Here is a 16771-nt window from a genome sequence, read left to right on the forward strand (position 1 = left end):
CCTCCACCACTTCAACGGGCAGAGAATTCCAGAGATTCACCACCCTTTGAGTGAAGAAGTTCCTCCTCAACTCCGTTCTAAACCGCCTCCCCTTTATCTTGAGGCTGTGCCCCCTAGTCCTACTGTCTTTTTTGTGTTCAAGAGGGAGCTGGATATTGTCCTTGCGGCTAAAGGGATCATTTGGTACAGAGAGAAAGTGGGAGTGGGATACTTAGTGCATGATCAGCCGTGATCATAGTGAATGGTGGTGCAGGCTCGGAGGACTGAATGGCCTAGTCCAGCACCTCAGTCAGAATCCCTACAGTGCAGAAGGAGGACATTCAGCCCATTGAGTCTGCACTAACCACAAACCCACTCGGGCCTTATTCCTGTAACGCCACTGCTAGTCACCCTGATAACTAGGGTCAATTTAGCATGGTCAATCAACCTAACCCACACATCTTTGGAGCTACTTTTTATGCTACTGTAGACTTTCTTTGCATCCACGCTTCCATTCAGAGCCTGTAAAAAAAATTACCTTTTGCCTAGAATTGACCATTTGGTGGAGGTTAACTAATAGAATCTAATTATGCTTGATTGGTGATAAAATTTAACTGACATCCAACCACAGGTTGTGACAGCAGACTTCAAAAAGGCAGAGTTGCTTGTCAAATCACAGCTCCAATCACTCACACGCAGACTAGAAATTCATATACTTCATGGAAGATTTATGAAAGGCAAGTTTGCCTAACAGTGCTGTCATCCAGGCTGCAATTTTAAGAATAGCGTTCAAAAATACTTTAGCCTTTACGGATTGGATCAAGCTCATTTCAAATACTTGTCAGTAACATGTCATACAGTGCCACCCAGTGGATGCAAAGGAAGGGGGAAAAAAATGGAATAATTTCAGTAAACCTGGCTTCATGCCAAGAACACAAACATGTGAAATTTAAGGAATAAACACCAATGTGATACAAGAAGTTTATCTGCATTATCAAATAATTGTTATCAAAATATACAAATATACAGGTGGCAGTGGTTAGCACTGCTGCCTCACAGTGCCAGGGACCTGGGTTCGATTCCCAGCTTGGGTCACTGCCTGTTTGAGTATGCATCTTCTCCCTGTGTCCGTGTGGGTTTCCTCCAGGTGCTCTAGTTTCCTCCCACAGTCTGAAAGAGTGGCCATGCTAAATTCTCTCACAGCGCTAAGGACTCTGGTTCGATTACCCACTTGGGTCACTGTGTGAGGAGTTTGCACATTCTCCCCATGTGTGTGGGTTTTCTCCAGGTACCCCGGTTTCTTCCCGCATGTGGGTTAGGTGGATTGGCCATGCTAAATTGCCCTTGTGTTGGGGAGAGTAGCTTGGGTAAATGCATGGGGTTATGGGGCTAGGGCTTAGATGGGATCGTGGTTGGTGCAGACTCAACGGGCTGAATGGTCTTCTTCTGCACTGTAGGAATTCTACACATCCGAATAAGCGCTGGAGGTGGTGACTAGGGGATTTTTCACAGTAACTCCATTGCAGTGTTAATGTAAGCCTTACTTGTGACACTAATAAATAAATATCGATGCCTTGCCTACTCTCTCCTCCCATCTGGAATGCAATGCATTTTTTTTGTTGCATGTTTTTTCCAGGCTACAGAAATAAGCCAAGCTAAATAGTCACCTCGGCACAATGATGGTTAATCATTTTTGCCTACAAGAAAAAGGAATGTGCAATTTAACACAAATGATAATCATTTGGATGTTGTCACTTTTAATGTGCTTAAATAAGTGGCGTTCACTCCTATTAACATACTGACCCATTGATAAATTAACTTGGGAGGTGCAAATTTGTCAGAGTAACGACATTTTACAATCAGGAAGTGAAACAAAACCAGATCGCTCTTAAATCATAGTATTAGAGAGGATCCAAGACCAGCTTGTGAAAATTGCCTTAAGACAGTGGGATTTATTGGTAAAATTTATCTTACCGCCATCTGGAACCTCAGAGGAATTAGCATAGCCCTCCCACAGCTGGCAGAGCCCAGTCAGGCTCTCTGTCTCCGACACGACTATTCCCCTGCAAAAGAACACATTCACGTTAAAAACCATCCAACTCATTTTCCCTGGGTCAGTTCTGCTTTGGCATGGTGCCCACTCCAAGTATTTACAGTATTTGTTGGTTGACTCAAATGGTAACAAAACGAGGTGATATTGTTATACATGCACACTTTCTGGTGTGGACATCCCTTTTATTAATTTTGTGCCCTCAAAAAAAATTTACCAACCATGCTTACTCCTGTCAATGCAAACACACTTCATAACAGATCAGTGGACAGCAATCAGGAATGTTCCTTTTATCCCCTGTAGAAGCCACCACATTGAGACAAGCTGTAACAGCCATACTGCAATCCAGTTCAGCTAATTAAGCCCTGACTGGGGCGTTCAAGTTCATGGCTGTTATGTTCTAACTTAGAATCCCCAGGTGGCACGGTAGTACAGAAGTTAGCACTGCTGCCTCAGTGTAAGGGACCCGAGTTCGACCCGGGTCTTGGGTGACCGTGTGGAATTTGCACGTTCTCCCCGTGTGTGGTTGGGTTTCCTCTAGGTGATCCAGTTTCCCCCTACACTCCGAAGATATGCAGGTCAGATGAATTGGCCATGCTAAATTGCCCCTTAGTGTTGCAGGGGCAGGGTAAATACATGGGATAGGGCTTAAGTGAGTTTGTTGTCAGTGCAGTCTTGACAGACTGAATGGCCTTCTTCTGCACTGTAGGGATTCTATGAACTAGCAAAATGTAAAATATCCCCACCACTTTTTATACATTGTGATCTTCTCAACTAACAATAATAAGAATTCATAAAATATTCAATACAAGGATAACAAAGCGATTTGCATCTTATTGCAATGCTATCAGGCAAACAAACGATTCCACAGTTGATGCCACTACAGGGGGGAAAAAAAAACTTAACATGCCTGTTCGCAGCTGATAGCAACAGCGACCCATTTTCTGTTTTCCAGGTCTTTACATCTGTTGCAAAGCTTTAAGCCTCTTTAAAGTATTCTGCTACGAAGTAATAACGGCCGTGAGCTAGGAGACAAGCAGCAGGCCAAACCAGCTGGTCTGTGAGCAATTCTTTTTTAAAAGAAATAGGAAAACATGAAGCCAATCTATGACTGTTCTTTTGGCTAATTGGTAACTCATTTGGAAAACCAAAACCCGATATTTTGGACGCACATTGCAGCAGGGAAGGAAATCTGCTGTCCTTACCTGGTCTGGCCTACGTGCGACTCCAGAGCCACAGCAACATGATTGACTCTACACTAAGGGTGGGCAATAAATGCTGGCCAGCCAGTGATGCCCATGCCCCATGAATGAATAACAAAGAACAAATAGGTGTGTGACTTTCCAAATCACCATCCTTCAACCGCCTTGCTTGTAGGAAAGCAGAGACACAAATGTATGACAGATTCAGAGCCCACACCTGAAAATTCTGGAAGAATAAAAAGGAGTCTTAAAGAGGCAAAATATAAATCCAGCCAAACCACTCAAAATTTGCAATAGATCTCCTCTTGGTTTTTAGAAGATAGAGGACATTCATTTTGCCTCCAAATTGACATCTCCTCAATGTCATTAGAGGGCACGTTAATCTCAGAAAATTAATCTGGTAAATTGATGTGATGCATCCAAACATCACTGTTACAGGCATTGTCACTGCATGATAATATCAACTTTGTGGCCTACCTGAAGTAAGCAACGTCGTGCACTGGTCCGTTGATATTGACTACAGAGCTTGAAGAAAAATCTTGGAGTTTGTTAGGCACCGGTACATCTTCGATCACTAAGGGAAAAAGGGGTGGGGTGAAGAAAAGAGGCAGATCTGAAAACTATTTGGAACAGCGAGTGGACTTTGGGAGTCCATCTAAGTGAACCCAGAGACAACTTAAGACCAAAAAATTTTGATAGAGGCAAATAAGAGTAATTTTAAAAAAAGATGGTTTCAATTTAAAAATCAGTAATTCCACTAATTCAGAAGACAAAGCACAGGCAGGTGATGCAGATTGAAGGCCAGTAGGCTAATTTTTGTAAGTCCCTTGGGTAATAAGACTCAAATTTAATTGCAGTGTCTCATTCAGTCTTTGGTTAGCTCCATCATGTTAAAAGGATACTGTAAGAGATTTTACAACACATATGACAGGAACCACAGCATTATACTGCCACAGGATGAGTTATTCACTTGTCGAGACCCGTCAGCTTACCAGCATTAACAGTGTCTTCATTCTTTGCTTCGGGTAGACTTTCAGATTCAATTTCCGGTGCAAACTTACTTCTCCTGGTTCTGGTTAATGAATTCTTTGTTGCAGAAGAAACATTAGTGTTCCTGGACAGAGCAAGAGGAATCAAGTTAAGCGCATCCTTTTGGCAGGATCAGGGTAGGGCATGAGAATTAAGGTACAAAGTCCAAGTAAACAGGCAAAAAAAAGTGGCACTCAAAAAAAAAAAATCAGGGATCAGATAAATTAGTAGTGTTACTATGGATAGTCAGTAAATAGCACAGGCGACCACATGGGAATATCAATAGTGTCTGCCACATGTACAGAATTTAATTAAGACATTAAAAGCATGCTCATGCAGGAAGAAAGGGCAATAAGGTTCAGAGGGGGCAGCAAAAAGAAATGGATCAGAGATAGCTAACAAAATAGCACAGCTGGGGAGATGGTAGTGGAAAAAACGGAGTGCACAATAGATGGCAAACATTACAAGTCTTGTTGGGGCTAATCCCCCCCTCTCAATAACACTTAAGGTACCCATAGCAAAACCCCATATCTGCGCAGGTTTCCTTTGGGGGCTCCCATTTCCTCCCACAGTCCAAAGATGTGCAGGTTAGTTGGATTGGCCATGCTAAATTGCCCCCTAGGCACCATGGGACTAGCTAGGGTAAATGCATGGAGTTATGGGTGTAGGGATTTGATCGGTGCCTGAATGGCCTCTTTCTGCACTATGAACAGATAGTAAAACAGAATGCTGGAGAATCTCAGCAAGTCTGACAGCATCTGTGGGGAAAGAACAGAGCCAATGTTTTGAGTCTGGATGACCCTTTGTTAGAGCTGAATTTCTCCAGAATGTTCCATTTTTATTTTAGATTCCAGTAGCTGCAGCATTTTGCTTTTACCCCATTAACATAGAAACCCTACAGTGCAGGAGATCAATTGGCCCATCGAGTCTGCACTGACAACAATCCCACCTAGGCCCTTTCGCTGCAACGCCACATATTTACCCTGCTAATCCCTCTAACCTATGCATCCCGGGACAAAGGGGCAATTGAGTATGGCCAATGCACACCTCTGGACTGTGGGAGGAAACTGGAGCACCCAGAGGAAACCCACGCAGGCACAGGGAGAATGTGCAAATTCTGCAGAGTGACCCAAGCCAGGAATTGAACCCGGGTCCCTGGAGCTGAGAGGCAGTAGTGCTAATCACTGTGCCACCGATGCAGCTTTGCTGGAAACATTTTGAAAAAGGTCACCACACAAATGGAAACCGTGAAGAAATGCTATCGTCACTTCGACCTGATGGCCATTGTTAAATGGGGTGAAGAGCTATTTCTAAGCACTGTAAAGCTCTGAAGCAATTATATGGAAATGCTAATTCCATCCCCCCCACCCCCTCTGGACACATCAACTTCTTGCTGTGGTACAGTTCTAAAGTTTATTTATTAGTGTTACAAGTAAGTTTACATTAACACTGCAATGAAGTTACTGTGAAAATGCCCTAGTCGCCACACTCTGGCACCTGTTCGGGTACACTGAGGGAGAATTTAACATGGCCAAAGTGCCTAACCAGCACATCTTTTGAATTGTGAGAAGAAACTAAGAAATTAAGTTGATCTTTCTCTACATGCTAGCTGTGACTGTAACACTACATTCTGCACTCTTATTTCCTTCTGCATGAACGATATGTTTTGTCTGTATAGCATGCAAGAAACAATACTTTTCATTGTAGACTGATACATGTGACAATGATAAATCAAATCAAATCCAAAAAATTGGAGCACCTGACGCAGAGAGAACGTGCAGACTCCACACTGACAATGACCCAAGCCAGGAATCAAACCTGGCACTATGAGGGGGCAGTGCTACCCACTGAGCCACCATGTCATCCCACTCCCCAGTACTTCACACCTAATGGTCAGCATTCACGTATAAATGCGAGTCTTGATGGGGAGTTATCAGTCCATTTGGCTGATAAGATCAACTTAATTTCTTAGTTGCTTAGCTTCCTCCCACAGTCCAAATGACATGCTGGTTAGGCACTCTGGCCATGCTAAATTCTCCCTCCGTGTACCCGAACAGGTGCTGGAGTGAGGCGGCTTGGGGATTTTCAGTAACTTTATTGCAGTGATTTGTGACACTTTAGAACTGTACCCCAGCGAGGAACTGATGTGTCCAGAGGGAGCGATGTACCTGATTTGCTTTTGCAAAATATTATGCAGTTCCAGCAAAAAGGAGAATTGATGTTGATCAGGAATTGCTGGAACCATCTACAGCCAAATTTCCTACGCCACATCCAAGTGGGCCAAGGGCCAAATAGTCCCAACTGTTGACCTAAACATAATCAGTTAATTTGGCACAGATGACTGAATTGTGGCCCTTTGCCAGTGTGGCTTCACTGTTTTGACTAACAGAAGATCGAGAAGGAAAATGAGCAGCAGCCGGTGTTCCCTTTCCCGATTGCTAGCCAGCACACACCCTAGCGGGATGGCCTGTGGATACTGCGCAAGGACATGTTAGACCAAATAGGGATAAGTTGTAAAGAACTGAACTTTGACAAGTTTGCGCTGTGTAGATTTGCTAACTGTGCTTCATGAGGGTCATTAGCAGAGTTTGCAAAAGCAGCAGCTACTTACACTTTATGTTCAACGGGACTCCAAGAACAAGATGTAAAGAAATTTTTTACACTGTGGGGGCTGAGTGGGGGAAATTTGAATTCGGACAGTCCGGCCACCGGTGCGAAGATGTAATTTTCAGGAGCGAAGGAGACTCTCTTGCCCAGGCGCCCAGAACGCAAGACTGGCAACATTTGATGCCCATCGTCGTTTGCAGTCGGTGGAATCGGCTCCTCACAACCTGTGGGTTGATCTTTCTCGCTGATGACTTCCATTTTTTGTTCTTCACAAGGGACAGATTCCGGTTCATCAGCAGCAACCTGCAAAGCAATATTTATTGCAAATATGAGATACTTAATTTCACTTCACCGTCTTTGACTAAACCGCTTTAGGTGAGGTGCAAGGTTACAGCAATGTATTACAGTTTTATGACATGGTGTGCAGATGACTGACATGTTGAGTAGCCAAGGGACAATTTACATTTTCCACATATAACCAAACATAAAACGATATTAAAATGCCAATTGACCCATTTGCAATACAAGCAAATTACATTGTAGCTATGGTACTGCACACATCAAATCAGAGATTAATAAGGTAACAGTTTAAGGTTGGACAGGAATCTTAAAAATTACTCAGGGCCAGTTGTGTGTGCATGTATATAAACTGAACCATCATCCTTTTAAAATCACAGCACCAGGGGCCTGGGTTCGATTCCCGGCTTGGGTCATTGTGAGGAGTCTACATGTTCTCTCCATATCTGTGTGGGTTTCCTCCCACAGTCCAAAGACGTGCTGGTTATGGTGCATTGGCTGTGTTAAATTTTCCTTCAGTGTACCCAAACAGGTGGCGGAGTGTGGTGACTTGGGGATTTTCACAGTAATTTCATTGTAGTATTAATGTAAGCCTACTTGTGACACTGATAAATAAACTTTCAGCTTTAAAACCACACTCGTACAAGAACATTTTGTAGCCAAGCAAACAGGGTCAGTAACCAGATTCACAGATATGAAAATATAATGAGAATCATAGAAACCCTACATTGCAGGAAGGGAACATTTGGCCCATTGAGCATGCACTGACAACAATGCCAGCCAGGCCCTACCCCCAAACATTTACACTGCTAATCCCTCTAACCCACGCATCCTGGGACACTAAGGAACAATTTAGTATACGGCCAACCTGCACATCTTTGGACTGTGGGAGGAAACTGGAGCACCTGGAGGAAACCCACGCAGACATGGAGAGAACGTGCAAACTCCACACAGTCACCCAAGCAGAATTCGAACCCAGGTCCCCTGAGCTGTGAAGCAACAGTGCTAACCCACTGTGCCAACCCACTGTGCCACTGTATGTTGGCACATTTAACAATGCAGCTGATGCAATATGTAACAATTATATCCAACGTGTACTTCTGCCATCACACAATTCCCTGCTTCAGACTTCAACTCAATTCGCTCAAGTTTCATCAAACAGGAACAAATAACAGTAAAATAGACACAGACTGCATGAAAGAGGAGAAGACAGGCAGACAAATTCCCAAGTACAATTGAAACAATAATGAAGATTGAATTGTCAGCCATTAAAGGCCTGTGTGTGCGCACCACTTGTCTTCATTAAGCTGTGGATCTATAACTGGAAACAATGATTTAATAGGTTTGATGTATCTTGCCAGATTTCAATTTGGAGGCCAATGGCTCTGATAAGACTGGAGCACATAGAACGTCCCATTAGTTAGAAGTCCTAACAACGTCCTTCACATATAAAAGTGACTAAATTGTAGACCAAGTAATCTGCAAAAACAAAAACCTTACTAAGAATAGTATTTGCTTCTGGTCCAGCACATCAAAATTTAAGATTTTCATCTTGTGTTCCAGTCTTTTCATGGTCTAAGCCTAGCCCATCTCCAGTGCTACAAGAACTTTACATACCCCTAACTTTGGTTTCTTGTTGCATTGTAATGCCTTCTCTTTCCAAATAGGACTTCCAACTACACAGGCCCAAAGCTCTGCTGTGTTTTCCCTAAACCTTGCCACTTTCTTTGTAAAGTCCACATTTTGTTACCACTTCTAATAGTGCCCCCGGAACTCAGTTTTTGCCTGAATGAGTTAGCGATGTCCCTCACCATTTCACTACAATAAATAAGTACGGCAGGTGGCTGTCATTTTGGAGCATATTTCTTTTTAAATAATTAGGACATTATAATTCAAGGATTTAGTGTATACAGGGTCAATGTGGGACTGTGCACTATATTCCCAGAAATTTGTTACAGATGGCAGAGGGATTAATTTGAACAGACCTGATCACTTCACTCCTGAGCCATTGGCCTTGATTTCTACTTCGTAAGTGGTGGCATATTTTCCCCCAACCCTTCATTTCAGAATGTTGATAGTGTTAATCCTGTATTGGCAATTAAATGACTTGTTGTTAACAAAAACTTCTTAATAGATGTTCCATTACCAACACCATTCCAACACAGGCAGCACGGTGGCTAGCACTGCTGTCTCACAGCACCTGGGACCTGGGTTCCAGCTTAGGTTGTGGAGTTTGCACATTCTCCCTGTGTCTGCGTGGGTTTCCTTCCACAGTCCAAAGATGTGGGGGTTAGGTGGATTGGCCATGCTAAATTGCCCCTTAGTGTCTGGGGGTGCTAGCTAGGGTAAACACATGGGGTTACAGGGATAGGGCCTGGTTGGAATTATGGTCGGTGCAGACTCGATGAGCCAAATGGCTTCCCTCCGCACTGCAGGGTTTTAATGAACCAACATTATCAAATCAAGAATCCAGGAACTTGTAAGGCTTATCCTTCACCAACCCAACAATAGAGGCTTCCTTGGTCTTCAGCTATCAGGAGGTGGTGGTACCTCTAGTGACATTATTGTTAAATTGTCAAACAATGGCATTTTTGCATGAAATCTGAAAACCCGAAGCGTAGCTTTTGAATTAAGTAGCTTGATTCACAGGGCTGTTCCTTTATGTGACTGCAGTTGTTATACTGCAGTGGGTAAAAGATTAGTCTGCTTACAATATGTAGAAAAGCGTTTAATACTGGTTTCAATCGCACCGATTTCTTGGTTATGCACCCCAACCCTAACAACTCACTGTAAGCTATGGGCAAGGGAGACTTGCAAACAATATACACAGACAATAAAAGAGCAGAGCAAATCGGGCTCAACTGGTTTAGTTTGATCATCAGAATGGCCACTTTAATGTGTGGCAGATACCATTTGTCTCAGACAATACCATGGCCTCAAACAAACCAATTAGAATGATTCAAGGATGAAACTGGGAGACACCCCATTTAGATTAAAAAAGACAATGTTCGCCAGGAGAGAATAGCTCTAAAAGGCACACCAAATTATACATTGCTGCTTTTTAAACTAGAGAGCTGTGCACATTGCCCTTAGAAAACAGTGCATTGGCTGGCCTATCATGTAGAACTGGAGATCCACTAGTGTAAGGCTACAAGAACTGGGAGCACAGCATACATCTCTCATGCTATTTGGTCAATGAATACGACTTTGGTTGATCTTCAAACTGAACTGAGTTTTGCAACTTCCATCCCATACCCTTCAATTCACTGATACCAATATGTCCACCTCAGCCTTAAACACATTCAATTATGAAGCACCTCAATTCCTATAGTACAGGAAGCCATTCGGCCTATTGAGTCTGTACTGACCACAAACCCATCTAAGCCCTAGTCCCGTAACCACACATTTATTCTGCTAATCCCCCTAACACTAGGGTTAATTGAGCACAGCCAATCAACCCAACTCATATCTTTGGACTGTGTGTGGTGGTTGGGGGGAGGGGAGAGAGGAGAGAGAGGAAGAGAGAGAGAGAGAGGAAGAGAGAGAGAGAGAGGAAGAGAGAGAGAGAGAGGAAGAGAGAGAGAGAGAGGAAGAGAGAGAGAGAGAGGAAGAGAGAGAGAGAGAGGAAGAGAGAGAGAGAGAGGAAGAGAGAGAGAGAGAGAGAGGGGAGAGGGGAGAAAAACACACGCAGACACAGGAGAATGTGCAAACTCCACGCAGACAGTCACCCAAGGCCAGAACTGAACCCGGGCCCCTGGTGCTGTGAGACAGCAGTGCTAACCACTGTGCCACTCTCCCTAACCCCTGCAATAGAAAATTCCAAAGATTCACAACCCCTTTGAGTGAAGGCATTTCCTCAGTGCTAAATTCTCAACCCCTTATTCTGAAGCTGCTCCCTCGTGTCTCAGCCAGGGGAAAATGAGCTCAGTGTACTCCGTCTAGCCCCTTTAGAATCCTGTACATTTCAATGAGATCACCTAAGTCCGAGGTCAGAAAAAATAGATCCAATTTACTCAGCGCAGCGGAAGACAACATGCTTACCCCAGGAACCAAAACTTCACAGTAAGACCTTCAATGCAAGTATATCCTTCCACAAATAGGGAGACCAAAACTGTGGTCCACTCCAGACATGGTGTCACTGTACAATTTTAGCAAGATTTTTTAGGCTGGTATTCCAATCCTCTTGCAACAAAGGCCAACATGCCATTTGCCTTCCAATTGTTTGCTGTTCCTCTTTGTACAGCCAAGACCCTCTTGAATGCGCATAAGCTTAATGAATTGATGTATTTTTCCCATGGGATGGCAGACACATCATATTCCTGGGACTTACAATTATGCAAGCAAAGATGATGTTGTGAAATGTAGGCAACAGCACACTACAGTAAAATAAAATCTCAATTTGAATGGAAAAGGGAAATACTACTCCCAAAAGCCTGATCAAGGAATTTGCAATTCTACTGAAATAGATGATAGTCCTCACCGGTTTGCTGTTAGATTTCTCCTCCGATTTTCCTGCTTTCCTTACTTTGTTGATAGCTGTCTGAGGCTTAGAGGCTAAACCAAAAAAATAAATAAATTGGTCTCAAAATTGCAAGAATACCAATTGTCAATCGTAATCAAACTTGTTAACTGGGAACTTGTTTGAGTGTACGGAGTTCTGGACATCAATGCTCTGATCAGCAACTAGATAACAGCTCGGCTTTGAACTTCATCTGTTGTTTGAATACAAGTGGGACAGGGCAATGAAGACTTGTCCTTCCAGTGGACAGCATTGCCCAATGAAACCAGTTTCTTTTTCCCCAGAGGTAGATTCAAACCAGACAAGCCCCACAATTTTGCAAAATGCTGCCTGTGTTAATTAATTTACTTTATTTGTGTGCATCATAAGTAGGCTTACATCAATGCTGTAATGAAATTACTGTGAAATTCCCGTAGTCACCACATTCTGGTGCCTGTTTGGGTCCAAAGGGAGAATCTGACATGGCCAATGTACCCAACTAGCATGTCTTTGGGACTGCTGGAAGTCTTGTTGCCCATTCATTTCTGGACACCCTCTTTAATCCTGGGCTCTGATAAATCTGTCTGCTTTTGACCCATGCCCTGGGGGATTTCTAAACTTGAACAGCTTTGGTTTAATTTAAAAAAAATGCACCAGAATATACAAATTCTTCCCACGATAAAGTGATTGATCAAAAAATCTTCAACGACACACAGCACTAAAGATGGGACGCAATTGTAAAAGCTATAAATTTTCTTTCATGAAGAAATAATCAACTTATTAGATGCCTTCTGCGTCAACTGGGGCATAGTGGTTAGCACTGCACACTCTCAGCGCCAGGGACTCGCGTTCAATTCCAGCCTTGGATCACTCGTGTGGAGTCTGCACATTCTTCTTGTGTCTGCATGGGTTTCCTCCCACAGACCAAAGGTGTGCAGGTTAGTTTGATTGTTCATGATAAATTGCCCCTTAGTGTCAGTGGGGTTAGTAGGATAAATATGGGGGGTGGGGTGGAGGAATTGTTGTCAGTGCAGACTCAATGGGCCAAATGGCCTCCTTCTGCAGTGGAGGGATTCCATGAATGAATATTTAGAACCTTTTATGGGTTGCTTGCTGAAAGGTGCGCTGTTTTGAAGGGACCATTTATTAGGTAAGCAAATGCTATAGCTAAAAATTTCAGGCAGAACTCTTGCCCCACCATAATTGCTAGTTCATTCAGTCTAGTTTAAAAGCACAAGGCATCAGGATTGGGGCAGCACAGTGATTTACACTGATGCCTCAGTGCCAGGGAACTGGGTTCAATTCCTGGCTTGGGTCACTGTGTGTGTAGTCTGCATGTTCTCCCTGTGTCTGCGTGGGTTTCCTCCGGGTTCTCTGGTTTCCTCCCACAGTCCGAAAGACGTGGTTAGGTGCATCGGCCGTGCTAAATTCTCCGTGTTTATAGCAGCTGCACCAAATGTGCTATTGGGGGTTAAGACTTCAGTTAAATGTTAAACAAAGGTGCCTGCAAGTCTATATGTTTTAGTTTCACTTTAATCCAGTGATGGGCAAGATGACTAGTGAGTGGGCCTCCCTCAGTGTACCCAAACAGGTGCTGGAGTATGGCGACTGGGGGGGTTTTCACAGTAACTTCACTGCAGTGTGAATGTAAGCCCACTTGTGACACTAATAAATAAGCTTTAAAATGTTTAACTACATCTCGTGCCTATTTTCTCTGGACATTGTTTATTGATGTGTTACAGCTGATCATAAACAGGTCCAGATCCAGATATCAGTGTTGGTTGAATATCAAGTGTGTAACTAGTACATTGCAGGCACAGAGTTGAATGGACCATTTACTGAAGCTACAGGATCCAGTGACATTTACTTTTAGACTATTCAGTTGCAGAAGGCATTGCAGTAAAAGCCAATGGTGATGATAAATAGTACCAGGATTCTGGAAGATTTTTCTCTTCCCCTAACTTGGAGTTAGCAATGGAGAACTTTATTAGCCCCACTACACAAATTATGAATCAACCCCAGCTTCCCAGTTCAACTGCTCAGATTTAGTTAGCTGAGCTAGTGTGTGTCATGACTCATTCAAGCTGAACTTACCTTGTACAGGTTTAAGAGACTTGGGTGCAGTTTTTTGTTCAGCCCGACCCCTCGTCTGCGACAGTTTGACAGACGCAGCTTGGACATCTAGAAATTTTTTGTTAGGAGAATTAAAGTTGATTAGCTTTTGTAATAACACAACAACAGTAAATTCACACATTCCAAATTTAAAAAGTTCATTTTAGTGTCACAAGTCGGCTTACATTAACACTGCAATGAAGTTACTGTGACAACCCCCCCAGTCGTCATACTACGGTACCTGTTCGGAGGCAGAATTTAGCATAGCCAACGCACCTAACCAGCAGGTCTTTAGGACTGTGGGAGGAAACCGGAGCACCTGGAGGAAACCCACAAAGACATGGGGAGAACATGCAGACTCCGCAGACAGTGACCCAAACCAGGAATCAAACCTAGGTCTCCGGTACCGTGAAACAGCAGTACTAGCCACTGTGCCATTTTTGAAAGCTAGAAAGTCCCATGCTATAGCCTGGAAGGTATATCTTTATCAAAAATTTGAAATATTTCCAGTTTGCATTAAAATTCATTATCACAAAAAAATGCTGCACAAGCTACCAGGAGAGTGTTTGAATGGAGATAAAAGGTACCAAGAAAAGGAACAGAACTTTCGGACAATATTTTAATGTGTGCATTTCAGGAATCAAAATGGGTCACACTGTACTACGAGTTACATTATTTATATAAAAATGCTGCCAGTCTCAGTTTTCTTAAAGGCAGTAAATTTAAAAATTCTGATTCTACTAAACATTAAAGCTTGACTATGCTTTTAAAAAAGCTTTTAAGAGCGCTGCTGAATTATTTATAAACCAAGTACCTGCTAGATATCAGACACATAAACCAAGCCGACTGTAAAACTGTGCTGTATAACTATTTATTGACAGCAGCATCACCTGCCTATGATTTTTTAAAAAGGTTCCATCAGGTAGCTGTTTTTCAACACTGCTCCAATTTTAATCGATCTAATCAATTTGTTCCAAAATCTGATTTAGTAAACTACCGCATACACTTTTCCCTTTCAACTCCTGTCAATCTTACAAGCATAGAATGGTACAGAATCCCTACAGTACTGAAGGAGGCCATTTGGCCCATCAAGTCTGCACCAAACACAATCCCACCCAGGCCCTATTCCTGTAACCACACTTACTCTGCTAATCCCCTGGCAATAGGGCCAATTTAGCACAGCAAACCAATTTAACCTGCACACCTTTGGAGTGTGGGAGGAAACTGGAGCATCTGGAGGAAACCCATGCAGACATGGGGAGAATGTGCAAACTCCACAGTGATCTGAGATTGGATTTGAACTTGGAACCCTGGCACTGAGAGGGAACAGTGCTAACTACTGTGCTGCCCTACACCACTCAGTCCACTGGTCTTCTAAATAGCCAGACTGTCAATCAAGATAATCACATCACTCCCTGTTCACGTTTTCATTTTGAATCAGAGGATCACTCAAACCTCCCCATGACCCATTTCAGGGAGAACCAATTTCAACTTCTCTAGTTTCTGGTTTTCACAACTAGTGCCCCTCACACTTGGTACCATTTTAGTAAATCATTAGTAAACTCTCCTTCCTAAAGCCCAGGAACAAAAGCAGCCTGTTATTTTGCTCTATTCTCATCTTATCACAAACCTATGTAAATTTTAGTAGATTGTTTACTAGCTCAGTCTAATCTTATAACAGAAACTTAGGAGGTAGGAGCAGGAGGCCATTTGGCCCATTGCATCTGCTCTGCCATTCATTACGATCATGGCTGATTGTCTGACTCAATAGCCTAATCCTGCTTTCTTCCCCCCCATACCCTCTGATCTTATTCGCCCCAAGTCTTTTAGAAATGCATACAAACAAAATCCCTACTGTGCAGAATGACACCATTTGGCCCATCAAAGCTGCACCGACCACTATCCCACCCAGGCCCCCTCTCCGTAACCCTCATGACACTAGGATCAATTTAGCACAGCAAATCCATCTAACCTGCCCATCTTTGGACTGTGGGAGGAAACCAGAGCACACAGAAGAAACTCATGCAGACACAGGGAGAACATGCACCACACAAAACGGTGACCTAGGCCAGATTTGAACCTGGGTCCCTGGCGTTGTGAGGTAGCAGTGCTAACCACTGCACCATCCACAATGCTCTGTAACTAATCAAAACAAGTAGCCATTATGCTTCACAGTCCAATGGCCTATTCCTTTTGTATAGCAGTGACTGACTTGGTGTCTCAAGGGTCTTTATCTACCATAATTCCACAATTGCTTTTCTGATCTGTCTGGTCAACCCCTTTCCAATAGCAGCCTAAACATTCCCACCAACGGTGTCCACAGTGAAGCCTAAACGACTTAGATATTTTGTTTAATCAAAGCTTATTCAAAGTTTTAGCCACAATGAGTTTTATTCCAACTATCTGGGGATATCCACATTACTTCAGCTCCTTGTGGCCAAGCAGTCAACCGCCTGAGCAACTAGGCCCAGCACAGGATTGGACAATCTAAAATAAACAGTCTCTGTGACCAGGCTTGATGGTAATTCAGACAGGTTTAAAAATAACAGGCACAGATTAGAGGCAAGCAAGGGCGAGCTTGGACTTGTCCTGGAGGTTGGAACCAGAGGTGTTCAGCCCCAATCAAATAAGCAGTCCACAACACCAGGTTAAAGTCCAACCTGGTGTTATGAGCTTTCATACTGTGCCCACCCCAGTCCAACATTGGAATCTGCAGCTAAGCAAATGAGGACATATATTCCCCAGTTTCAGCCAGACTCTCCTGCACTTCAGATTCCCACCATTATGGAAAGGAGTAACATGCACGTGGGGATGGACACCTCTGTCCATTGAAGGGTGTGAAGGATAAGAGGAGACACCTGATGGCCACCTACAGCACAGACTAGGTGGAAACCCAGAGATGGCAGAAGAGGGAATATCGAGATGCCACCTGAAGCAATCTTTTAAAAGCCACCAGGACCTTTTGGCTAAAGTTAAGTTCAGACCAAACCCAGGAGA

The 16771-nt window shown here is 43.3% G+C and overlaps 1 protein-coding gene across 1 annotated transcript in view; it reads right to left on the reverse strand.

Moving 5' to 3' along the window:
- dlgap5 (discs, large (Drosophila) homolog-associated protein 5) overlaps window positions 1-16771 on the reverse strand; it is a 49838-nt gene that overhangs the window by 21931 nt on the left and 11136 nt on the right. Inside the window, exons 5-10 of the mRNA XM_080217668.1 lie at window positions 13757-13843; window positions 11645-11718; window positions 6872-7170; window positions 4224-4345; window positions 3709-3805; window positions 1954-2042 (exon numbers count right to left, since the gene is read on the reverse strand). Of these exons, the coding sequence (XP_080073794.1) occupies window positions 1954-2042; window positions 3709-3805; window positions 4224-4345; window positions 6872-7170; window positions 11645-11718; window positions 13757-13843 (768 nt within the window). The remainder of the gene's footprint in view (window positions 1-1953; window positions 2043-3708; window positions 3806-4223; window positions 4346-6871; window positions 7171-11644; window positions 11719-13756; window positions 13844-16771) is intronic.

The sequence above is a fragment of the Carcharhinus amblyrhynchos genome, chromosome 35 (assembly GCF_965287045.1).
Source record: "Carcharhinus amblyrhynchos chromosome 35, sCarAmb.v2.hapA, whole genome shotgun sequence".
Lineage (NCBI taxonomy): Eukaryota > Metazoa > Chordata > Chondrichthyes > Carcharhiniformes > Carcharhinidae > Carcharhinus > Carcharhinus amblyrhynchos.